This window comes from Anolis carolinensis, chromosome 5, assembly GCF_035594765.1.
Source record: "Anolis carolinensis isolate JA03-04 chromosome 5, rAnoCar3.1.pri, whole genome shotgun sequence".
NCBI classification, from domain to species: domain Eukaryota; kingdom Metazoa; phylum Chordata; class Lepidosauria; order Squamata; family Dactyloidae; genus Anolis; species Anolis carolinensis.
Window position 1 is genome coordinate 13,073,699 of NC_085845.1, and position 25,829 is coordinate 13,099,527.

The 25,829-nt window shown below is 43.6% G+C and overlaps 1 protein-coding gene across 3 annotated transcripts in view; it reads left to right on the forward strand.

Moving 5' to 3' along the window:
• shroom3 (shroom family member 3) overlaps positions 1–25,829 on the forward strand; it is a 259,144-nt gene that overhangs the window by 229,038 nt on the left and 4,277 nt on the right. For all 3 annotated transcript variants that reach the window (XM_003221846.4, XM_008112147.3, XM_062981247.1), the window contains 5 exons: positions 2,220–2,351; positions 6,625–9,940; positions 18,118–18,194; positions 23,401–24,294; positions 25,061–25,537. In XM_003221846.4, the coding sequence (XP_003221894.2) occupies positions 2,220–2,351; positions 6,625–9,940; positions 18,118–18,194; positions 23,401–24,294; positions 25,061–25,537 (4,896 nt within the window). The remainder of the gene's footprint in view (positions 1–2,219; positions 2,352–6,624; positions 9,941–18,117; positions 18,195–23,400; positions 24,295–25,060; positions 25,538–25,829) is intronic.

Genomic DNA, 25,829 nt, shown 5'->3' on the forward strand with positions numbered 1-25,829 from the left:
TTTGTTCTACTCCAAGATTGAACACCCACCCACACAGATAACTATGCAACAAACAAGATGTGTGTTAGTATTCTTCAGAATGTATGCATCCTTGTCCTCACTACTTCTGATCATGAAGTGTTTTTATCTTACTTTCAAAGACGCTCTTATTCTTTCTAAGCTGTTATATTGCCTTTTTCCCTCCATTGCTTCTATGTTTTATGCTGCATTTAGAAAAGTGTGGTTCCATCTTCTATGTATTAATTTTCATACAATTGATTAATATCATTCTGTGGGCAAGACACCTTGTAGATAAAAAATGATGGCTTGAATGCTGCAGATGTGAAGGAGTAGAGTTTACAAGAATTACCTTTTTGGTCTCTGACTCCCAGAATTCCCCAGACCCAGTAGCTAATGGGCATACTGGTAGGAGGACTCTCAAAGATGTGATCCAAAAAAGTGCAATTTCTGAGCTTTGCAAAAGAAACTGCCTGGCACCATTCTTACGGTTGAAGGACACAACAAGAGATAATGAGAAGGGTCCAGACCATGGAGGCAATAGTCAATTCCATATTGCTTCTCCTTAGAACCTAAAGGAAAAGGCAAAGAGTAGGGGCTCTTCTTCTCATTTATTTTATTAGTTTTTCAAACCCATGGCAGCTTGTTAACATTAGCATTCAAGAAGCTGTGTTTGCAAAAATTCCAGTATGGATTGCGGAGGGGATTTACTTACTTAGTCGATCAATTAACTTTATTACATGGATACAACCCCCGGACTAAAAGCCTACAGAATTGCAGAGTGGTATTGCCAGAAACTCCATACTCTGATTAGGGTTTCTGCATGATCTATGTTAATTGACCTATCAATATGATGATTGTAACTGGTTGCAAGCTTGATTGCATGATGTTAATACTGGACGGTGATCTTCTTTATTGTGCTTTGTGGTGTCCCTATTTGTTTCCTTTTATTCTGTTTCTCCTCTCATGCTCTCTTTATTTTATTCTATAATAATAATAATACTTTATTTATATACCACCCTATCTCCTCAAAGACAATAGACATTGGCAAAATTATGATCTGCCAACTGCAAAAGGCCACCCTGCTGGGATCTGCGCGCATCATCCGAAAATACATCACACAGTCCTAGACACTTGGGAAGTGTTCGACTTGTGATTTTGTGATATGAAATCCAGCATATCTATCTTGTTTGCTGTGTCATAATAAAATAATAATACTTTATTTATATACCACCCTATCTCCTCAAAGGGATTCAGGCCAGTTTCCAAACATACGGCAACCATTCAGTGCCCAAAGAAAGCTATACAAAACAGTATATTTAGTATTTATTTATTTATGGCATTTCTCAACCCCAGAGGAGACTCAAGGCGTAGGCAATAATTCGATGCCTAAAAACATGAACAGTTAAAATGAACATTTAAAATAGAATTATAAAATACATTAAGAAAATTAAAAACATTTAAAACAATACCTTCACAATTAATCACAAAATCCACAAGTGTAATCCGGGCCATTCCTATGGTCATTGCACATCATTCCATATCTGTCTATTGCACAAGTTCTCCAAAGGCTTGGTCACAAAGCCACATTTTTACTTTCTTGCGAAAGGTCAGGAGGGAGGGGGCTGATCTAATATCTCTGGGAAGGGAATTCCATAGTCGAGAGGCCATCACCGAGAAGGCCCTGTCTCTCATCTCCACCAATCACACCAGTGGAGGAGGTGGGACTGAGAACAGGGCCTCCTCAAATGATTTTAAACTCTGAGATGGTTAGTAGAGGGAGATACGTTTGGACAGGTAAGCTGGGCCAAAAATGTTTAGGGCTTTATAGGCTAAAGCCAGCACTTCAAATTGTGCTCGGTAGCAGACGGGCAGTCAGTGGAGCTAACATAACAGGGGGGTCGTATGCTCTCTGTACGCCGCTTTGAATATGATGAGCCAGTTCTCTAATATATATTCTTGCATCATACCCATTAAAGGATTAATATGTTTTTTCAACAAGGTAGTCTTGGTAGCCCTTAGTCAGGAAAAGCACCGGAATAGAAGGTAATAGCCGCCAGGGAAACACAGACAGAGATGTGTTTTACATTCTGGGCAGTGCCACTAAATGGTTGGCACAGTATAAATGCCAAATTATAATCATTATGTTATTGTTCCACCTGTCAGAGTAGGTGAGTGAGTGGCTGTCTCTTAATAATTCTCTCCCTTCTGCTTCTTCCCAGACGGAGTGACCCCGTGGGCCGACCACACTCCTGGCATTCAGCCAAGTTCATAGAGAACCAACCTGATCTCAGTATGATGCAAATATCTCAGGGTATGATTGGCAGTCCCTGGCACCAAGCCTACCATTCCAGGTAAGCCTTGCAGCGCCTTGGCCACAAACCGGCCTCCAAGAAATGGGGTATTGTTCGTTTTCCAAACAAGGAAGAGAACATTTTCTTCTTCGCTCTGAGCAATAATCTTCTGCATTCATACGCAAGCTTTTTTTTTTCACCCAAAGCTTCTGGGCATTAGCTGCAATCTACCATTGCAGAACAAGAAACATAGTACTTCAGGCAGTTGCCCTCAACTAGTCTACAAAATGTAGAAGGCCTGTTCAACGTGTCCAGCGTGCCCAGCATTCATTCCTGGTTGCAGGATCTTGCTGAACTTGTTCATGGGCCATGTTTTGGTTGTCTGGAAACACTTGAGCTGCAGAACAGTAAACAAGGCTATGTGTATGCTGCTCTGAAAGCAAAATGAAACTGAATTTGCAGTAGACAAATAGAAATGTTTTATATTTGATTTGCATATTTGTTGTTGGTTTTTTTATATAATATTCCGTGCTTGTGTTGGTCTTTGAAAATGTGCTCAGTTTGCAAAAGTATGTGTATATATATGTGGGGAATATCATAGCTGATTACAGTGTGGTTTTGGTATCGACTAGGGTTTGGTTTCAGAAACCCTTATGTACCAAAATCCATAGATGCTCGTCCCATTATATACAATAATGTGCTTTTTTTTGGAAATTTGTTTTTCAAATATTTTCAAGTTATAGTTGATTGAATCCTTGGGTGCAGAATTCATGTGTATGGAGAGCCAATTCTACATGGAAATGCTTCATGTTCCATACTCCATGTTTCCAATTACAAGTAGTCTCACTTATCCAAGCTAAACAGGCCGGCAGAATCTTGGATAAGCGAATATCTTGGATAATAAGGAGGGATTAAGAAAAAGCCTATTAAACATCAAATTAGGATATGATTTTACAAAGTAAGCACCAAAACATCATGTTATATGAGAGCCATGCGTGAGTTAGGTCCTATATGAGAGCCATGCGTGAGTTAGGTCCTTTTACCCTAGCACTCAAGACCTGGCTCTTTACTAGAGCTTTTGATCTATGTTAATTTTATCAATATTTGTATGTATGTTTTTATCCTTTACAATTTTACCTGGTAAATCACCTAGAGCATCTTGGATGGAGGGTGATTAATAAGTAATTAAATGATGATGATGATGATGATACAACAAATTTGACAGAAAAAGTAGTTCATTATGCAGTAATATTATGTTGTAATTACTGTATTTATGAATTTAGCATCAAAATATCACGATATATTGAAAACATTGACTACAAAAATGCATTGGATAATCCAGAACCTTGGATAAGTGAGGCTTGGATAAGTGAGACTCTACTGTATTCATACACACACACATAGATACAGTGGGGCCTTAGTATTCACTGCGGTTTGATTCCAGGATCCCTCATGGATCACAACATCAGTTGATCCTCAGATCCCATGATATACAATGGCATAGTAAAACAGCATCCCTTTTATAAAGGGGCAAAAATCAGGATTTACTATTTGGATTTTAAAAAAATATTTCAAGTCATGGATGGTTGACTATGGATGCAAAATACATGGTTATGTTGATGCAGAATCTGTGGTTATGGGCAAGGGTTATTCAAGGGATGGAAAATAACAGACCTGTAAAGTGCGAGTGATATTTCCTTCTTCTGACAAATGTATAGCCACATCCTCAGCCTTTCCATCTACTTATACATCTTCAATTTCTGGCCATTTCTGAGTCTCAGTATTGGGATGGTGGCTCTCTCGCCTTCACGACTGAGCCACTGGAATGTCAAGCCTCCTGTGAAAGCGAAATACTGGCACCAGGAGTAATTTATTGAGATCAAAGGAGGCATGGGATGGGAAAGCAGGAAGAAACTCTAGGATTACAAGGAGGGAGGGGAAGGAGGGAGGCCACTGCATTTGGGACGTGCGTTCCCTTTCTCTCCCTCTCCATGACACCCTCTCACAGATCATCTGGCAGGGCCATTCATGCTATCCCAGGGAGCAGCTCTTTTTCTTTTTCTTTTTTGGCCACAGCCTGGCACACATTCCAGGCCCCAGAGTTGTGCTCTCTGTGTCATCGATCCCCTGGCAAAGTTGCCGTTTCTCCAGGTGTTTCCACTCTGCAGAACGCCAGTGGCATCTAGCGGTCAGATTGTCAGCCCTCCTGCTTTGGTACCTGTCATCCGTAATAGATGAGAGCTCTGCAGCTCTCTGTTGGAGAGGTCAAACTCTCAGGGACTGAAATTATTCATCTCTTTGTTTGGAAAGACCACAAATGGCACAAACAGCTGAGGAAATTAACTTTTAAACAAGAAGAATGACTAGTTTTGTTGATGCCATTCGTCCTCTTCCTCATCTCCTCTGCCCTGGTTTCTTTCTCATTCTCTGTACTCCTACTTTGCCTGACAAAGCTGTTCAATACCAGGACAATTAGCTTGCTGCATTTTTCATTTTTCCTTTATATGTGGTCTTTTTTGTGTGGTGGGGAAGACAGCCTTAGGTTGGGAGCCATTAGTTGTGGAACAGGAAGAAACTGTGATTGTTGAGAAGAATTGATTTGGTCTCCTTGTTGTTCCAAGTCTTTATAATTGTCAGAACAGAAGGTGGAGGTCAAGGATCAAGTGCAGCCAAATACACAAGGGGGGTGGGGTGAAGTTCACTTAGCATGAAGACATCAAAGCAGTTTGAGACCACTTTGATTGACATAATGCTTTGGAATTATGGTAGTTGTAGTTAGAACGTCATTCTTGATCAGTGGTTCTCAACCTGTGGGTCCCCAGATGTTTTGACCTTCAACTCCCAGAAATCCTAATAACTGGTAAACTGGCTGAAATTTCTCAGAGTTGTAGGCCAAAACACCTGGGGACCCACAGGTTGAGAACCACTGCTAAGTCCTCCAGCTCTTTCTCAACCATCTCCAGCATCCCTGAATATGCAGCACCCGCTTTCTGCAAGGAGCGATCCTACTCTATGGACAACAGAAAATATTTTAATCCTGCAAGTAATCAAACCTGCTGATTTGGAGGGCCAACTGTATTTACAGACTAGTTTATTTTGAATTCAGATCAGTGGTTCACCTGGGGACCCACAGGTTGAAAACCCACTGTTCTGGATTATGTTCACACCCTTCTTGAGGCTGACTGCAGTTCGGAATTGGCCATTGTTTGTCCCACTGAGTTGGAGACCTTTCCTGCAATTCCACATTACCAAACTAAAATGAAATTCTGGAAGGTTTGAATAGACATGGGCCTCAGGTGACATTGAGAAATACAGGATATGTGGTTTCCAAGCTTCCTGGTCGCAATATGAGGTGAATGAATCATATTGTGATGTTAATTCATTGTTCCAGTTTTACTTATGATGACTACTAATAATGGCTTGGTGTAGTTGATGGAAAAGATGCTAGAACATGAAGATACAAATGTTCTTCATCTTAACTGTAAATCAGACTGGTTTTAAGGCTGGCTCATCTTCCTGTTGCTCAAGCTTGTATGAGTCAAAGAATCAAAGAAACCTTCAAAAAGGAATGACAACTGGGTGTTTCATGCCTTTCGCCCTGCATATGAGCCTCCTTGACAAGTGGTGTTGTCATGTTGCTTTTGCAACAGCCTTTGAGAGCCTTGACAGTGGAACTCTTTCCATGATGAGAAACTCAGTTGGTGCCTTTTTAGAACTGCTTTGGTTTCCTTGCGTTCTGCCCTCCCTCATCCCTCACTGCCTCTTTTCCTGTCATGTCTGTTTAGTTTTCTCACAGCAAACAAAATGTCTCCAGTCCAGTTGGAGTTTCCAGGAAGACTGCCAGGATGTAGCCTTCACCTCCATAAAAAGAAAAGCAATGGAAAAAAGAAAAAGAAAGGCAGAGAGAGAGAGAGAATTCCTCAGCTTCTCTTACTTTATTGCTCTTCTCTCTCTCCTTGTCTGTCTTACACTCATGATGTCTGGATATTTTGGTGATGTTTAGGATGCTTTTGATGGATCGCAGTGGGTGGAGTAGTCATGCTTGGACTTCCTGCAAAGCCTCTGTTGCTTGCAAACTGCCTCCATCTATTTTTTCTTTTCCTTTCTTGTGATAAATAAGAGACATATGTTGCAATGTCAAATGGCTCTTCCTAGCAAATCAGGATGACTGTAGCCTTAGAAAAGAGAGAGGCCCAAATATGGGTTTTCTTCTGTTCCTCTAAAAACTAAACATATCCCTCAGTGTCTTTATAAGCCAGTTCAGCTCTGTCTTTGGATGTCATGTTGAAACTAACTTCTGGTGTCTCTTTCTTTCTTGTTCTCCTACATCCAGTTCCTCCACAAGTGATCTTTCCAGCTATGACCATGGCTATTTAAGAAGAAGCCCTGACCAGTACAGCTCCAGGGGGAGCATGGAGAGCTTGGACCACACCCCTGCGGGGTACGCCCAACACCCCTGCCACCTTTCGCCTGCCAAATCGACCAATAGTATTGACCAGCTTGCCCATCTCCACAGCAAGAGGGATTCAGCCTACAGCTCTTTCTCAACCAACTCCAGCATCCCTGAATATGCAGCACCCGCCTTCTGCAAGGAGCGGTCCTACTCTATGGAGAATGTGCATTCCCGAGGAAGACCGCAGGAGGGTGGAATGCGGCAGGCAGATATCAGGTACATTAAGACTGTCTACAATGCCCAGAGAGGGGTTTCAGAAGAATATGAGGTCAAGTCCTCTGCTCTCCAGCCAAGCTATGAAGCCCAGGCAAAAGGCTACAGCTCTAACAGGTTTCATGGGTCTCACAAAGGTCCGCAAACCCGGAGTTCATCTGACAGCGAAAGCCTGTGTATGAAGGCTCCACCCCTGCCACCGACTCGTAGTGATAGTTATGCAGCAATAAGGCACCATGAGAGGCCCAGCTCCTGGTCAAGTCATGAACATAGGAAGTCGTGTAGGACTCATCCCAAAGGCGCTTGGTCTCATCTGGGTCAAGGCACTCCTCCTCCAGGACATCTCCAGAAATCTGCATTTTTAGAAGGACAGCTCCACACAGTAATGGAGAAGAGCCCCGAGAGCAGTCCCACGGTGAAGCCCAAGCAGGTCTACTCACAGGCAGCTCAGCCGGGGCAGCCTTTGCTCCCGACTGGTGTTTATCCTGTTCCTTCACCTGAGCCACACTTTGCTCAGGTCCCTCATCCTTCTGCAAACCATAGTGGGATGCTTTATCCAGCACTTGCCAAAGAGAGTGGGTATGCACCACCCCCTGCTCCTTCTCCTGCTTCCTACGAAACGGCTGCTCCCTGTAGGCCACATTCTGGCTTGGATGAGAATGGAAACCAAAGCATTCCTAACAAGGCTGCCATCTTCTACCAACCTGAATATGTGCCACCAGTGTCAGGGAAGAAGAAAGAGGTGGGCGATACTGCTACAAAATTTGCCTTGTACAGAAGTCATCCTCAAGCCTATGCAACATCTCCAAGACAGGATGAGTCAGAGCCCTTCCACAAGGCAGCATCTGTCATCCAGGAGAACATGAGAAATGCTCAGCTTTCAAACCACAGTCCTCAACCGTGGTTGTCCCAGCCAAGGTATGTGAATGATGGGAATCATTCCTTTCAGTCACAGGATTGTGGTTCAGAAGAGCAGCTAGAAGATAAGGACCCTAACCTGCAGAGAGATTTCACAACACAGAACCAGTGGAGCTCTGGTAAGACCAAGCAATACGGCTTTTCCTCCTTGCAAAACATCCCAGAGAGCACCAAGTTGCAAAACAACATGGAACTGAAGGAGGTGCGGCCAGGTAAGAGTTATGCTGGTGCCAAATGGCATTATATCAATTATAGTGGCCAAGAAGAGAAGGAAAACCAAGGACATATCCCTGAATACTGGCAGGACCAAGAATGGCAAGGCTTAGAAGCAACTTGGGATGCCACTGAGCATCTCCATGGTGTGGAGCCAAAGTATGAGGAGCCTTCTACGTTACCCCCAAAGTCATCAGATTTTGGCATTCGGCGGCTCAGTTCTAGCAGCACCCAAAGCATTCAGAACTCTCAGTATAGGAGAATGGAACCCAGGAAGGTCCGATGTTCTGTTCTAGAAAAGGTCAGCAAGATAGAGCAACGTGAACAAGGCACTCAGCGGCCACAGAATTTGAGTTCAAACTGCTTTGGCCAGAATTACGTGTCAAACAAGCCTAGCCTAAATGCTGTTGAAGAGATTCGAAACAGGCATAACTCTCAAGAGCATGGCCAGTTTCTTGATGAACATAATAGAGTGATCAGTGCAAACAGCTCAGGCCAGAACCCTTATATGCACCATCCAAATGAGAGAGGGACTGGCAAAGCAGAGAGGGCCAATTGGCATTCTTCAGAGCAGCAGATGGCAGCAACAACTACTGTGTTAGCAGTGTCACCAGAGCAGAATATCTATCATGGTGGGCCTTCTGAAAACCAGTCTGGGCATCTGCAACGGAGTAGAAGTACATTCCAGTTGGTGGAGGAACCTGAGAGGGAGATTGTATGGAAAGTTAATGTCCAGGACGTGAACAACTCTCAGCTGGACATTCCCTTTAACAGGGCATACAGGAACAGTATTAAAGATGCCCAATCAAAGGTTTTGAGGGCCACCTCCTTCAGGCGCAAAGATCTCAACATTAACCCTCCAGTTGGAAAGGAGCCAAAAAGGCGTGTACAGAGGCCGGCTTCAGCACATCTTGGGATGCGGAGCAGTGCGGCATCCCCACATACCCCAAAGGAGAGACATAGCATTACACCAACAGAGACTAAAATGGATTATACTAATAAAGAGAGTCTCCCCGGACCACTTCATGTACCTCGTATTGGGAGTCGGAAGCGCCTGACCGCTGAACAGAAAAAGAGGTCGTACTCTGAGCCAGAGAAGATGAATGAAGTGGGAGTGTCTGACAGTGAGCTCTCTCCGTTCTCCCTCCAGAAGCAAGTTCTCCAGTTTGTTTTTCCAGAGAACACAGTGGCTGACAGACGCAAGATCTTTGAGCGGGAGAACAAGGCTTGCTCCACCATCAACCTTTCCAAGCCAGAACTGAAGCAGCTCCAGCAAAATGCGCTCGCTGATTACATTGAACGCAAAACTGGGAAGCGCCCATCTTCTGCATCCCAGGATATCAGCCTCCCATATGAGGGTTCTCAGGTGCCATACTTCCAAACAAGCGGCCAAGATGGCCAGTCTCTATCGTCATCTTCTAGCATGAATTCTCTTCAGGACCAAAATCTTTACCATCATAGGGAGTCTCTAGATAGGGTATCTAGAACAGGGCGCGGCATTGTTACTCTCCCTCCTGGGCTCACAGGCTGCTTTGATCTCCATGAGTTTGACAAGAAGAAGAAGACATCCCACCGAAACAGCAGTGGCAGCAAGAGCTCTTTTCCCAATTGGCTGAAAGCAGATCGACACCACGAGCACAGAGCCAATTTGGAGCTCAGCAAGGGCACCCAGACTGATCTTGACATATGTGACCAGCCTTGCCCAGATCACCAACCCCGGGAGAAGAAAGCACACAGCAAGAAACCTGGGAAATCAGCCTCTGCAGAGGACTTGCTGGACAGATCTGAAAATCAGGCAGTCGCTGTCCATGTCCGTTCCAGGTCATCCCCCAGCGCAGATAAAAAGTGCCAGGTATGTAGAGGATTCTTAGATGTTACCTTTGTGTTCTGTTGGTTGGGTGGTTGATGGTTCCTCTGTTTTGTGTGTGTGTGTGGGGGGGGGGGGGGGGGTCATTGTGAAGTGGAACAGAACTGATTGCATTTAATAGCTAATCTGTCTTTTGTTGTGTCCTAAGGGATTCTCACATTTTTGTAGGGCATTTTGTTTCCTTATATTGGAGACCCTGGAAGGGCTGTGAATCATGGCTGTTGTGGGTTCAACACACAGTGATCTCTAGAACATGCCACACTTAAGTGACGGGCAATTATACTCACCTGTCATTTATTTTCATGGTGATTGGACTGAAAAATTATATTATTTCTGCATTGTTTATTTTTAATCACATGAGTCTTGTTGTTCTTCCTGAATGCTTGGGGTTTCATCTGCACTTCACTCGTACTTATAGAAGGGCAATTTTGGATACAGTTAGATTTTGGCTATCGTAGAAACATACAATCCTAGGGGGAAAAAAACCCAGGGTCATCCAGTCTAACTTTTTGTGATGAAGGAATACACAAAGCACTCCTGACAGATATGGTAGCTCTCCAGCCTCTATTTGAAAACCTTCATAGAGGACAACAGCCTATTCCACTGTCAGACAGCTTTTGCTGTTTCGAAGTTTTCCTAACTTATAAAGAGGCTGAGTTCATAGCAATAGTGATTGGGTCAAATTCACCCACCAAGTGTAAGGAGTGTTTGTGTATTTGGCTCCAGGTCGCTCCATTTCAAATTGAAGATTGTCGCCATGATCTTGCAGTATCAAGCTGTTTGTGCAAAAGACTGCTATGTAAACAATTTGACAGTTCCACCACTTGTGCTGAGAGGTGTACCTTCATGGGTAAAATGAAGGTGCAACAGCAGCAACAACCACGGACATATGGTCTTAGCCATTCACTGCACAAGTGTACCATCAGCAGAATAAAGGGCAACCCTCTGGCATACAGTTCCTAATGCAGGCTAACTGTTTGCAAAGTCATGTAGTTTTACAATGCCTAATTGACTTGTCTTTAGAATTACTAGAAGAATGGCTTGGAAAATCTCCTGCTGAAAAAGTGCAGGTGGATTCTGAAGCCATCCTTCCCATAGTGAATTCTGGTGATTCCTCTGAGCCAGACTTTGTAGAAGCAAGCAGTCGTAGATCGAGCTACCCAGGTGTTGTGCTCCTGTAAAATGGAATAGCATCACGTGCAGGATCCCCAGGTCTTGCACTCGCTCTCCAATGGTCTTACCCTGACAACAAAGCACTTTCCCATTAGCTGTGCACCCAGCTGCTGTTTTGTTAGCTTGTTTTTCGTTTTGTTAATTCGTAAAGCACAGTTTGGGAGAACAATCCCCTCTGCCTGCTGAGAGTGTTTAGAGCAACAGCAGTAAATAAGATTCAGGAGGCAAAACACATATAAAGGAGTGTTTTCCCACCACCATCAGGTGCTTCATCAGGCAATCTGGAAAACCATTTGCTGACACAAAGAGCCCTCCTAGGACCAAATTGTGAACCGCCTCATTTGTGGTCTTTTGTTGTTTTCTTTTCCTCTTGGCTTCCCTTTGCTCCTGCTTTGGGTGCATTAGGTGGGTTGCTAGGCTACCCTTAGGGCAGAAGCCACAAAACCTCTATTATGAAAACATGATAGGATAAATAGTCAAACAGATAATTAAGGAGGGAAAATGCTTCAGCATCTAACAAAATCTGTTCACCAGACCACCAAAAGTCTTGCAAATCCCCAGTTTGGATGTAAATGTTTTAAGCTGCTCCTTTGTCGGCTTTATCTGACTTTTTGGTTTTCTTGACCTGCTTCTACTGGAGTCCTTGTTGGTGTTTCCAGCATTAAACTGAATTGGCTCCTTCTTTATTGTAAAGTATAAAGGGCTTTAACTAAAGAGGTCTTAGTAGCCAACTATGCACATTTGGAAGGCACTCTCCATTTTGAATTGATCTTTTTATTAGCCTTCCTCTTGTTTCTGTTCACAGCAGCTTGACATGCCATCAACTTTAGTAGATCAGAGTCTTCTTACTAGCATAGAAGCAAGACCTAGTAACAGTGTTGGCAATCCTCTTATATCTTAAAACAGTTCAGAACACACCAACACATATACATGAGCAAAGGGACAAATGAGCCTTTTTATATCGATTAATCTTGTTCAATATTGACTGGCAGCATTTTGATGTTTTTCTGAGATTTTTTCCATAATTTGCTATTTTAACTTCAGGATTATTTCGATGTTGGGGTCAAAACAGGAACAGTTGAAGGCAGATTATGTAAATATTGCTTTTATGGCTAACAATTCTGTTCAGAGCTGGGAATACTGCACACTATAGCTGAAGGGCATGTGTTTAAAAAGATGAGAAAAACGAGAGGACAGAGAAGTAGAACAGATAAATTATAATCGGATGGCCTCCCTTTAAAAAAAACGGATCGACAAAAGCTTTATTTCTGTTTTGCTCCAGCTCTTGGTTTGTTATATATTTTTAAAGGCTTTGCTTGGGGTATATACTGTTCCCTCAAGACTGACTATAAATTACACTGCAATGTCACTGAAGGAATTTGTTTAAAGATCTGAGGAAATTGATAGCTGTGTGGAATTGCGAGCCCATCTGTTCAGCCACACATTCTCCATCTTCCTCTGCGCCTCCGCTTCTAGCTTGTCTCTGCCTGCATGCCTTATAGCAATCTGGTCTGTAAATGTGGATAAGACCTTAAATTGCACCCACCCTTTGCATACCCATGCTAACAGCAAAGCAAAGCAGACCACAACAGAAAGTAATACTGGGAGAGACAAATTGGAATTCAGATTTAAAGATCCATAAGCTCACATTGTGCTGCTCTTTATGTTGATCTCATTCTGGTGTTGCTTGATCACATATGTCCCAATTGTCATTTTGAAATGTTGGGCAGTATGTGCTTGTGTGTCTCTGAGGCACATTAAAATCAATGGGGCTTGTTCAAGGATAGTTGAAGCCCACTTTTAATCTCAACACTAGTTGAGCTGGTTTTTCTGATTTTATAATGCCAAGGTGTGCAAGTGAAAGTCTAATTTATCTATGGATCTCGTTCTTCTAGAGGTGAGGTTCACTTCCCAACTTTCCAGCCAATATAGGAATTCAGGGGCTCAAGTAGCCAAATACCTAGATAATAAAAGTTGGAGAACCACTGTTGTGGAGACATGAGGCAAGACTGTTTAGAGACTGTAAAAGAGAGTAAATATGATGCTGTCTGTACTTTGGGTGACACTTTTTGCTGGTAGGGTTTTGGTGCACTGATTTCACCTCTGCAAAAAAGTGTACTTACTTACTTACTTACTTACTTAGGCGATCCCTCGTCGTTCGAGGACGATGGTCTTCCAACCTTGGTATCTTGGGCGTGTGTTCTTAGGTGACTGAAGAGACCGATTCTTGACCCGCATATTCTCCCGCAGTGAGGACATCGGTTTCCAGGTGGAAGGCGGTCCCGGTCGGGGTTAGCTTGACGCTCCTTCCTCTTGGCACGTTTCTCCCTTAAGCCCTCCGTTCGTGCCTCTTCAAACTCCGCAGCACTGCTGGTCACAGCTGACCTCCAATTAGAGCGCTCAAGGGCCAGGGCTTCCCAGTTCTCAGTGTCTATGCCACAGTTTTTAAGGTTGGCTTTGAGCCCATCTTTAAATCTCTTTTCCTGCCCTCCAACATTCCGTTTCCCATTCTTGAGTTCAGAGTAGAGGAGCTGCTTTGGGAGACGGTGATCGGGCATTCGGACAACGTGGCCAGTCCAACGGAGTTGATGGCGTAAGAGCATCGCTTCAATGCTGGTGGTCTTTGCTTCCTCAAGCACGCTGACATTTGTCCGCCTGTCTTCCCAAGAGATTTGCAGGATTTTCCTGAGACAACGCTGATGGAAACGCTCCAGGAGTTTGGTGTGACGTCTGTACACAGTCCACGTTTCGCAGGCATAGAGCAGGGTTGGGAGGACAATGGCTTTATAAACAAGCACCTTGGTCTCTCTACGGATGTCCCGGTCATCAAACACTCTCTGCTTCATACGGAAAAATGCTGCACTCGCAGAGCTCAGGCGGTGTTGTATTTCAGTGTCGATGTTGACTTTTGTGGAGAGGTGGCTACCAAGGTAGCGGAAATGGTCAACATTTTCTAATGTTGCACCGTTAAGCTGTATTCCTGGCTTTGCAGAGGGATTAGCTGGTGCCTGTTGGAAGAGCACTTTGGTTTTCTCGATGTTCAGTGAGAGGCCGAGCTTCTCGTATGCTTCTGCGAAGGTGTTTAGAGTGGCTTGTAGGTCATCTTCTGAACGCGCACAGACTACGTTGTCATCAGCATATTGGAGTTCTATAACAGATGTTGTGGTGACCTTGGTTTTGGCTCTCAGTCTGCTGAGGTTAAATAGCTTGCCATCTGTCCGATAGATGATTTCCACTCCGGTGGGAAGCTTCCCATCAACAAGGTGAAGTATCATAGCGATGAAGATGGAAAATAAGGTGGGGGCAATAACACATCCCTGCTTGACACCTGATTCAACCTTAAATGGGTCACTTTGGGAGCCGTTGCTGTCCAAGACTGTTGCCATCATGTCATCATGGAGGAGCCGCAGGATGTTCACAAATTTGTCAGGGCACCCGATTTTTTGGAGGATGGTCCAGAGAGCGCTGCGATTCACTGTGTCGAATGCCTTTGCAAGGTCAATGAATGCCATGTACAGAGGTTGGTTTTGTTCCCTGCATTTTTCTTGGAGCTGTCGAGCAGTGAAGATCATGTCCACTGTTCCTCTGGAGGGGCGGAAGCCATTCTGGGATTCTGGGAGGGTGTCTTCTGAGACAGGGAGAAGGCGGTTTGCAAGGATTCTTGCGAGGATTTTCCCGGCGGAGGTTAGAAGGGAGATACCACGATAGTTCCCGCAGTCTGTTCTGTCCCCTTTCTTGAAAAGGGTGATGATGGTGGCATCCTTGAAGTCTGCTGGGATTTTCTCGGTCATCCACACCTTTTCAATGAGCTGGTGGAGTTGTTGCATCAGCTCAGGTCCACCCTCTTTGAAGATTTCAGCGGGAATCCCATCAGGTCCGCTAGCTTTGTTGTTTTTTTGTTGGCTGATGGCATTGCTGACTTCTTCCAAACTAGGCAGTGCTGCAAGCTCATCCCTGGTTTGTTGTTGCGGGATTTGTGAGAGGGTCTCTTCGGCCACATTGGAGCTGCGATTCAGCAGGTTCTGGTAGTGCTCTTTCCAACGTAGTGCAATTGATGTTTTGTCCTTCAGAATTTTGGTTCCATCTGATGAGCGTAGGGGCTGTATGCCATGGTTTCTTGGTCCATAAATGATCTTTGTGGCTTTGAAAAATCCCTGAGCGTCATGGGTATCTGCAAGGTGTTGGATTTCTTCAGCCTTCTTTGTCCACCAGATGTTCTTGAGTTCTCTGGTCCTTCTTTGGACCTCAGCTTTTGCACTGGCATAGATCTTTTTCTTGGCAGCACAGTTGGTGTCTCTCTGCCATGTTTGGAAGGCTTTCCTTTTGTTATCAATCAGCTGTTGGATCTCTTTGTCGTTATCATCAAACCAGTCTTGATGTTTCTTAGTTAGGTATCCAATGCTTTCTTCGCAGGCTGTGATGATGGAGGCCTTCAGTTTGTTCCAATGTTCCTCAACATTTTCGGGGTGTTCTGTGGGTAGATGATCTTTGAGTGTTGTTTGGAGAAGGGCTCGTTTGGAGGGCTCCTGAAGGGCTTGGGTGTTCATTTTTCGCCTTGTTTTTCTTCCTTGGAGTCTGCGTTTGGGGACGATCTTGATAGCCATCGTGGATCGGATTAGCCTGTGGTCTGTCCAGCAGTCATCAGTACCTGTCATGGCTCTTGTGAGAAGCACATCGCGGCGGTCTCTGGCACGTGTGATAACATAGTCCAGGAGGTGCCAATGCTTTGACCGAGGGTGCTTCCATGATGTCTTGAGCTTGTTTTTCTGGCGGAAGAGCGTGTTGGTGATGACAAGGTTGTGCTCTCCGCATTTGGTGAGAAGCAAGATGCCATTCGAGTTGCTGTTTCCGACCCCGTCTTTTCCTATGATCCCTGGCCACAGGTCAGAGTCCCTTCCGACTCTTGCGTTAAAGTCCCCCAGGAGGATGATTTTGTCCTCCTTAGGTATCTCCGATAGGATGGTATCCAGCTGACAGTAAAATTTTTCCTTGATGTCTTCGTCAGCATCTAGAGTCGGTGCATAGGCGCATATGATGGTTGCCTGTTGGTTTTTGGCAAGGTTAATTCGGAGGGTTGAAAGTCGTTCGTTGATGCCAGTGGGTGCTTCAGTCAGGTGCTTCACCAGGTCGTTTCTGATAGCAAAGCCAACTCCGTGTATTCTTCTTCGCTCTTCTTCAGGTAGTCCCTTCCAGAAGAAGGTGTAGCCTCCCTTTTCTTCCTTCAGCTGCCCCTCTCCTGCTCTCCGGGTCTCCTGAAGGGCTGCTATGTCGATCTTGAAGCGTCCCAGCTCTCTTGCAATGAGAGCAGTCCTGCGTTCGGGGCGCTCGCTGTCAGTGTTATCTAACAATGTCCGTACGTTCCATGTTCCAAAGTTCATTTTTCTTTTTTGGCCGCAGAGTGGTGACCCCTCTGGACGCGGCAGTCCAGTCAGGGTAGGAGAGGCAGACTATGTTTAGGGCACCTTTTCTAGCCCCTTCCCCGTGTGGGGTGAGCAGAGCGGATCCTAAAAAGGGCTGCTCAGTCATGGATACAGCTGCCGGACTACTCAACTGCCTCGGTCCTTGAGGTAGAACGACTGAGTCCATATCCACCGCCCATGTGCCAGTCTGTGACTAGGGGCTTCCAGATTTCACAGTCCTGCCCCCGTCGCCACTCGCTGATCGCCATGGGACTTTTGTAGGTTTGTTTTTATTTTTGTTGGAAGACGCCTGTGCGTGATTTTTTTTAATGTATGGAGGTCGGTGCACGGCCGGTCAACACACAGTCTTCACAGAGTGAGGTTCCAGCAGTGGTGTGGTTAACACAACGACAGTGGCTTCTCAGTCTGTTGCAGCCTTCTTCCGCCTTCACAGCCGTTGTAACATGTACCATGTTATCCTCCGCCTGCTCCGCCGTTGAGGTCTTTGGGTCTTCGGATTGTGCTTGGTCTGGAACCTCCCCTGCGGCCACTCCTGGGAGTGCATCACTCCAGTGCCCACAGGTTCATCGGAACACGCAAGCCCCCTCACCACGGCAAGGTGATGTACAGAACTAATGCAGTGAGGAAATACTTTGAGAATTAAAGGCTTAGCAGCCCTTCTAGGTGACATATTTGGCAAAACTACATTTTTATGTGAGAGAAACATAAGGTTGGATTACAGGCGTGCATATATAGCAGAGAAGTATTTCTGCTTAAGGAGTTATAATTTTGGACAAGAAACTATTAATGAGACAAACAGCCCTCACTATGCAAAGCAACAATAAGACGGCAAATGCGGCTTACGTGAGGGATCCTGGTATAAATCGTAGTTTGCATAGGATATGTGTCTGTATGTGAATGAATTGCCCTATTTGTTTCAAGGAAAGAAGGAGATTTGTGCATGCACAGGAGCATTTGCATGGCCATTTACCTTCACAGGTAAGTTATTTTTGATGTTGAGGGTGGGTGAGCTTTTGCACCTGGGGAATAAACATGCTACGGGCAGGCAGGCAGCTGCTCTTGGGATTGAAACACAAGTGTTATGGTCTACAGATGAACAGCCTGGAGGTCAAATCCATTTTCTCCACCTCTTCGACATGCAAACTCAAACACTGAAAAATGTTTATAGGAAGAGTAGCAGCTGTGAACATGAAAGATGCTGGTAATGCAATATGGTAAAAGTGAAAGTCCCTCAGGTTTCTGCATTCTCCCCACTTCTTAAAATGGCCCTTCCAGACTTCTTGCCAGCCAGGCTGTTAGGATATTGGCAGTGTATTTTTAATATACAGTACTATGTTTTGCAATAATAAGAAGCCCGCTGTTGCAAAAATTAGATTACACGCCTCTTTGGGAGGTGCGCATTAACCAAAGCATACTTATCTCTTCTCTGCCTTTGCCTCCAATATTTATAAAGACCAATTATGCCTAGATGTACACAGACACAAATAACTCCCTCTGCCCCATCACTACCTTTTATGGAACACTAAGCTTTCTGTTTATTTTTTAAAAATCGTTCTTCTATTTCTAAAGGACTTGCTGATGGCAGAAAATCCTGATTTCAGTCGTTTTGTGAAAGATCCTTTCTACGTGGTGGGTGCCGGAACCAGGTAGATATGAGTTTAATGAGTCTATTTGTGTGTGCTAAATGTATCGGATTGTCTGGGTAGTATTTTCAATAGAAAATAATAAATGCTGTTGTGTTGTTGAAGGCTTTCATGGCTGGAATCACTGGGTTGCTGTGAGTTTTCCAGGCTGTATGGCCATGTTCCAGAAGCATTCTCTCCTGGTGTTTTGCCCACATCTATGACAGGCATCCTCAGAAGTTTAGGGATCCCTCAACCTCTAAGGATGCCTGCCATAGATGTGGGCAAAACATCAAGAGAGAATGCTTCTGGAACATGGCCACAGAGCCCGGAAAACTCATAGCAACCCAATAAATGGAGCTGTTCTGTGTATAACTAGGGATTTATTACATGGTTTTTTTTTTAGAAGTGTAAATCACAAAACCCTATATGCATTAACAGCAATGTTATAGAAGATTGTCATGACTTGTGTGGGTTTTGGTGTATTTTTTTTTACTATTTCCTTTTGTGTTTTGGCAGTTTTCTCTGCCTGATCAGTTTGAACTCTTGAACAAGAGGCAGCCAAATAGAGCTGAAGAATTATAAATCTGCAAATGTTGGCAGGGACAAGTAAACTAATGTCAGACTTCTCAAACAAAGGGACAATTTCCCTTTACATAGATTTGGAGATGCATCCTCTTAAACAAATAAAGATGACTACAGCTATTGCAATGTGGAAAAGGTTTTTCAGGAATTCAGAAATGTGAACACCAATTGACTAAGAAATAACCCTACAACCATTTCAAAATGTTTAAACATTCATATTTTCACCCCATGTCATTGCGGTGGCGCAATGGGTTAAACTCTCGTGCCTCCTGGACTGCTGACCTGAAGGTTGGGTTACTGACCTGAAGGTTGCTGGTTTGAATCAGCAAGATGGGGTGAGCACCCGTCCGTCAGCTCTAGCTTGCGAGGACATGGGAGAAGCCTCCCAGCAGGATGGTAACACATCCGGGTGTCCCCTGGGCAACGTTTCTGTAGACGGCCAATTCTCTCACACCAGAAGCTATTTGCAGTATGTTTTCAAGTCGCTACTAACACAATTGAAAAAAAGCTCATGTCATGCCAGCTTGGCTCAGATGCAGCTAGGCTGCAATGGAATCTGTTAGTAGTATTTGCATTTGGTTCTTATTAAATACAGTAGAGTTTCGCTTATCCAACGTAAACGGGCCGGCAGAACGTTGGATAAGCGAATATGTTGGATAATAAGGAGAGATTAAGGAAAAGCCTATTAAACATCAAATTAGGTTATGATGTTACAAATTAAGCACCAAAACATCATGTTATACAACAAATTTGACAGAAAAAGTAGTTCAATATGCAGTAATGCTATGTAGTAATTACTGTATTTACGAATTTAGCACTAAAATATCACGATTTATTGAAAACATTGACTACAAAAATGCGTTGGATAATCCAGAACGTTGGATAAGCGAGTGTTGGATAAGTGAGACTCTACTGTAATGCACATAAATGAAGCTCTTGGAAGCAACTGTGTGTTTCCAGGACTGAACTTTGGTGGATATCTCCAGGAATGGGGGTACATGTTATGTATAATGATGTTGCCTTATTATTCATAACACTCAATACCTGTGTGATTCTTGTGCATGTATAAGGTAAATGTCCAAGATATATCAGTCTTGTAAGATATGGAAGTTAAATAAGATTGTGTATATCTTAAGTTAATAAAGTAGATATTTTCCTGGGCATTAACTCTTTAACAGAAAACTTCATACTAGGAGTGGAAATAATGTGAGAAAGAATAGAAAGAGGTGTTGTTGAAGGCTTTCATGGCCGGGATTACAGGGTACCTCACAACCTCTGAGGATGCCTGCCATAGATATGGGTGAAACGTCAGGAGAGAATACTTCTGGAACATGGCCATACAGCCCGGAAAACATACAACAACCCAATAGAAAGAGATTTATCTTTTCTCTCTTTTTATTGTTTACACGTGCTTCGCAAGGGACTATAGAGGAGTCTGCTGTTTACGTTGCCTGTTTCAGGCAGGCACACACATAGTTACAGTAGGATCCGCTACAATAGAATTTAATTCTTCCTCAGTTCAAGCTTGATTGTATTGTTTATGGCAGACACATTTCGGCAACCAAGTATTTATGTCTTTCCTTCACCTTCTTCCCATGCTAATCAAAATCTTACAATAAGACAGAAGATGGGGAAGAAAAGTAGAGGTCGGATGGATGTAAAAATACTTTAAAAAGGAACTTTATTAAATGTGGCTTTGTTAAATTTGATATGCCTTTAGTTGGAAAACCACAAGAGAGGACCAGGTAAGGATTGCAAGCAATCCTGCCTGAAACCCTGGAAAGTTGTGGACTGGAAGAGAGACAATAGAGGACTGATCTGATTGAGCAGAAGGAGCTTCCTCTGTTCTTGGTGCAGAAGCATTAGAAATCACCATAACTGTGATAACAGAACATCTTCCATGTTACCATGAGCAAAATGATAGGGATGTGGGTCTAACCCAGGAATGTGCAAACTTTGGCCCTCCAGGTGTTTTGGACTTCAATTCCCACAATTCCTAACAGCCGGTTGGTTGTTAGGAATTGTGGGAGTTGAAGTCCAAAACACCTGGAGGGCCAAAGTTCGCCCATTCCTGGTCTAACCATTCTGGATCAGTTGAAGTTATCAGTGTCTTGAGTAATTTCCTCTGATGAATTCTGAATATCTTTTGCCACTTATGACTTCAATGGCAAAGGGCTGCAGCTAACAGCTGGGAAATGCATGGAATTGCAGCTGCTCTGCCATCTTTGGAGTTGGAGCCTGGTTTCTAATATGAGAGCTATGGTTTATGCCTCCCCATGTGAATCTTGCAAATAGAGTTGTTTTTTAGTGGCATTGCAGAAAGAAAACATTCTGGTTGTCTTCCCATTTTCTTCAGTCTTTCAAGCCTCATTGTGCTTTGGAATTTCTACACAGCCTTTTAAATAACTAGATTGACACTTGCAAAGTAATAATCCAACAAGAGTAGGAGATGGGTTATTAACCAATATAGATTACTGCCAAGGCGAACATTCCTAACTGCTTATTACTATCTTAAAGCCTTTGGATTGCTATTGCTGCATCAGCAATATATACGTGACATTAACCGAATTCCTCTGGGGAGAAGTTTATGTAGTCAGAATTTTTAAAAAATTCTAAATTCTAATCAATTGAGTTAAAAGAAAAGGTGATAAAGGAGAAGACTAGATAAATATGCAAATGAGGAGGGCATTTTTGTTGTTAAAGTCAGTGTGGACCTTGTGAGATGATACGATAAATTAGTCATATCTCTGCCAAAATTCTGAGCGTATTACTAAGCCAGAAAAATTCTTCACTATCAGTAAGAAAGTGGAGGTGGGTGAAAGGACTCATACCTGGAATATTTGTGATCTTGAGTGAGTCTTTTAATAGCATTACCATTGGAAACAGGATAGTTATGGAGTGTAAGTGGAGATGTCTCAGATGGAACAAAGAGGAAATGGACAGAAGACATAATTTATTTGAAGAAGGGGAAAGCCCAGTTATTATCTGAGGGGAAAAACAAACCATGATGTGATTTTAAAAATATTCAATTAATAGTAAAAGAAATTTTCTCTCTAACACGATATCATATGCAGACCTCTGTGTGTGCATGCTTTCTTTTTTATGTTTAGAAAATTGAGAGTGTTTCTGTTGGAGATAGCAACCTTTTCAAGCCTCCCCCATTTAATGTTTTGTCTGTTTTATAACATGTGGGTGTATTTCCTGACATATATGTCTTATTTGGTTTGAAGTTTTCTTAGCTCTATATACTTAAAGCAGTGGAAGGGGCTGCAGACCGTGTGACTGGTTCAGTTACTGTTTAGAATGTTCAGTTTTAAAAGAATGGCAGAAGTCAGTTGAGGCTTGAGTTGGTTTGAGTGCAGAAGCCAGTGTCAGGAGTTAGAAGACAGTTGAGGCTTGAGTCTGTTAGAATGCAGAAGCCGGTGTCAGGAGTTAGAAGACAGTTGAGGCTTGAATTTGTTTGAGTGCAGAAGCCGGTGTCAGGAGTTAGAAGACAGTTGAGGCTTGAGTCTGAGTGCAGAAGCCGGTGTCAGGAGTTAGAAGACAGTTGAGGCTTGAGTCTGTTTGAGTGCAAAAGCCAGTGTCAGGAGTTAGAAGACAGTTGAGGCTTGAGTCCATTAGAATAGAGGAGCCAGTGTCAGAAGTTAGAAGTCAGTTGAGGTTTGAGTTTCCTTAGCGGTAGACTGTTATTAAAGAGGGCTGTCCAAAGCAATATAGTTTTAAAGAGACTTTTAAAGACCATAAATTAAAGATACAAACTAAAACGTTTTAAAGTTTAACCTGACAAGAAGTGTACTTGTATAATTAAATACATGAAGTTATGAGTAAAACAAACACATAATTTTACAGAAGTCTACTTGAATCTTTGTCTGACAAGAGCATCAAATAGAAAGAGATATTTATGTGCCCAATGTTAATCCATTACCCAATAAACCAGTGGTTCTCAACCTGTGGGTCCCCAGATGTTTTGACCTTCAACTCCCAGAAATCTTAACAGCTGGTAAACTGGCTGGGATTTCTGGGTGTTGTAGGCCCAAATACTCGGTGACCCACAGGTTGAGAACCACTGCAATAAACTAAAGGAACACTTCTTGAAACTCTGCTACCCAATAGCTTATGATCCTAGCAGGTCATAATCCCTAATAAATTGTGATCCTAACAGATCATAATCTTTCATCCCAATAGTTTCTAGTCTTCATTATTGAGAACAAAATGCTTTTCAAATATAAGCAATTTAGGTTGTGAAGATTGTGTTGTTCTTGAAAGAGAAAAATTATACCTACCTTGCCTTCCTATCAATCTACACCTTCCTTTCTCCCCCTGCATAGCATATTTTCCATCTATCTCCCCTATTCTTTGCATTTTACCTTTTTTTCTGTTAAAGATATAATGCTCAGGAATGCATCTACTTCATTAAATGGGATCTAACCCATTGCTTTTGGATGCAACGAGAAACTAAGTGTATGCAAGTAGTCTTCTTTTAGTTGGATTTTTATTGTTGAATTTAGAATTCATACTTTGACGTTTTCTGGTTGTTTTATAAAAGTGGTGACATCTAGCCCTCACATTTGTATAGAGTTAAGACATCTGCTGGAGGGATTGACTTCTCTTCCCTAAGCATTTTAATTCTTGAACCCCATCTCAGATTGTTTGGCAGCAAAGAAAGAAGTCAGATGGAGAAATCAGCCTTCACACACTATCATCCTCATCTTCATCGTGGCAGTGCGGGTGTCAATAGTCCATCTGCACTGAATGAGAGCCAGAAAGTCCTAGAACCCCCTAGGCATCTCGGCAGGACTTCTGCATTTTCCACACCATCAACAGAGACAAAAGGTCGTCGGTCTGATTCTAAGCAAGGCACCAGACATATCGGTCTTTCCAGATCTGGCTGGTCGTCTCCTAATGTTACTAACTCCATGTCAAGTCCTACAGATTTCCAGGTTGCCGCCGAAGGTATAGTACCCAAGCGACAATCCAGATCTGGCAAGGACAACCATAGCAAAGTTCAGGCCCAGATTCTGGAGAATACCACCTCAACCCCCGAGGAGTCAACAGAAGAAGCATCTTGGAGGTGGAAAGGCTCAGTGTCTCAAAGACACCCCCCACCTAAGCTTAAATGGCTCAAAGAGAGTGGTGTCTCAAGGAGCTCTGTGTCTCCTCAGACACCTGGGCAGAAAGTCTTCCCAAGGTGGCAAAGTTTTCCATCTCAAAGCAGCTCCTGTTCTGACCCAGAGACTCCTTCTAGCCAAGGAAGACTCTCCCTCCATATCTCGGAGTCTTGTCTCCAGATATCTCCTCCACCGTTTCCTCAAGAAGAAAGTGATGATGATGTTTTTCTTAAAGAGGGACAGCCTTGTGCCACGGGCCCTGCTTTGGAGAGTCCACCCCATCCATTGCCACCTCCGGTTCCTGAAGGGAGCCCCAGCACCATTGCAGGTGACATGGAAGAATTCCCACCTCCACCTGCCGCTATCTTGGAAGCTGATGAACCTGTAGCACAAAATTCTACAAACCTTGGAGAGGAGGAGTCTGCAGCAAGGTATGGTTATTGAATTGGAGCTCAGTAAGGAGTTTAAGTCTTGTGTTCTTCATTCTTCTTTGATTTTTTACTTGGTTTAGCATTAGTATATGGGGAAAGGGCCTTGGGATTATTGAAAGGGAGAATGGACGGGGACTAGGGGACAAAAGGAGTGCAGCAGCCCCTTTAAGATGAACTGGTTTTTAATTTTGCATGGACTTTCATGAATATAAACCCACTTCCTCAGATGCAGCACAGAGTGATACATTTTACAACTGTAATAAAAGCAGGGAGCCTCCGGTGGTGAAGTGTGTTAAAGCGCTGAGCTGCTGAACTTGAATGAGCGCCTGCTGTTAGCTCCAGCTTCTGCCAACCTAGCAGTTCGAAAAATGCAAATGTGAGTAGATCAAGGTAACGGCGTTCCATGCAGTCATGCCGGCCACATGACCTTGGAGATGTCTGCGTACAACGCCGGCTCTTTGGCTTAGAAATGGAGATGAGCACCAATCCCCAGAGTCAGACACAACTGGAGTTAATATCAGGGGAAACCTTTACCTTTTACTAATAAAAGCAGACACCCCCCCACCCTCGTGAACAAATCTTGCCAAGGAACACATGTGAGAGGTTCACCTCAGGGTTGCCATAAGTCCCATATAGAGCTCATTTCAAGATAGCTTACACAGTGCACCTTAAAAATCAATGAGATAAATTCCAAGTAGAGGTGTGGCTAAGCTTCACGTTACATTACAAAATGCTCAAATAAAATAATTCTCTCTTTTATTAACAGAAATTTGAAAAGGTTTCCCAAGAGCGTTAGTGAGAAGGAAAAAGAACCAAACACAGCCGCTACCAAGAGTGGCCATCCTGCTCCCCTTCCACCTATTACAAGCTCAGGATCCAAAACAAATGGTGCCACACCTTCCTTGGAAGCACAACAGCCGCAGAATCCGGCCAGCCAAGACTCAGTGGATAACGCCCCTCTCAATCCGCCCCCTGAGTCTGAAAACGAGGGCACTGAGAGTTACACGGGGAAGATGAAGAGCCCAGAGGATATCAAAGAGGAAGCCTTAGCCAAGGAAATTATCCACAAGGACAAGTCATTAGCCAACATCTTGGATCCAGACTCCAAAATGAAGACCACCATGGACTTGATGGAAGGGATATTTCCCAGTGGAGACAGGTTGGTGAAGGAGAACAAGAAGAGGAAAGCAATGCAGAAAAGGTCCAACAGTCCCACCAGTAGTTCTGTTCCAGATGATAATAGGTAAGCACCATTTTCTTAAGGTTTTCCCACACTGCATGGACATACATGCACTTGCTCGCCTCATATAAGTCAAGTTTCTTCTGAATCTCTGAGCCTATTTGGATCTATTATGTCCTCCTACCCATTTCTGTAATTGTCCCCATACGCAGTTTGTCTTGATTTCTCGGTATCTTAATTTCAGTAAGGCTTTTGACAAGGCGATTGTATAGTCTTGCAGACACGGTAATGAAATGTGGGCTAGACAGCACTACTGTTAGATAGATTTGTAATTTGTTGATAGATTGAACTCAGA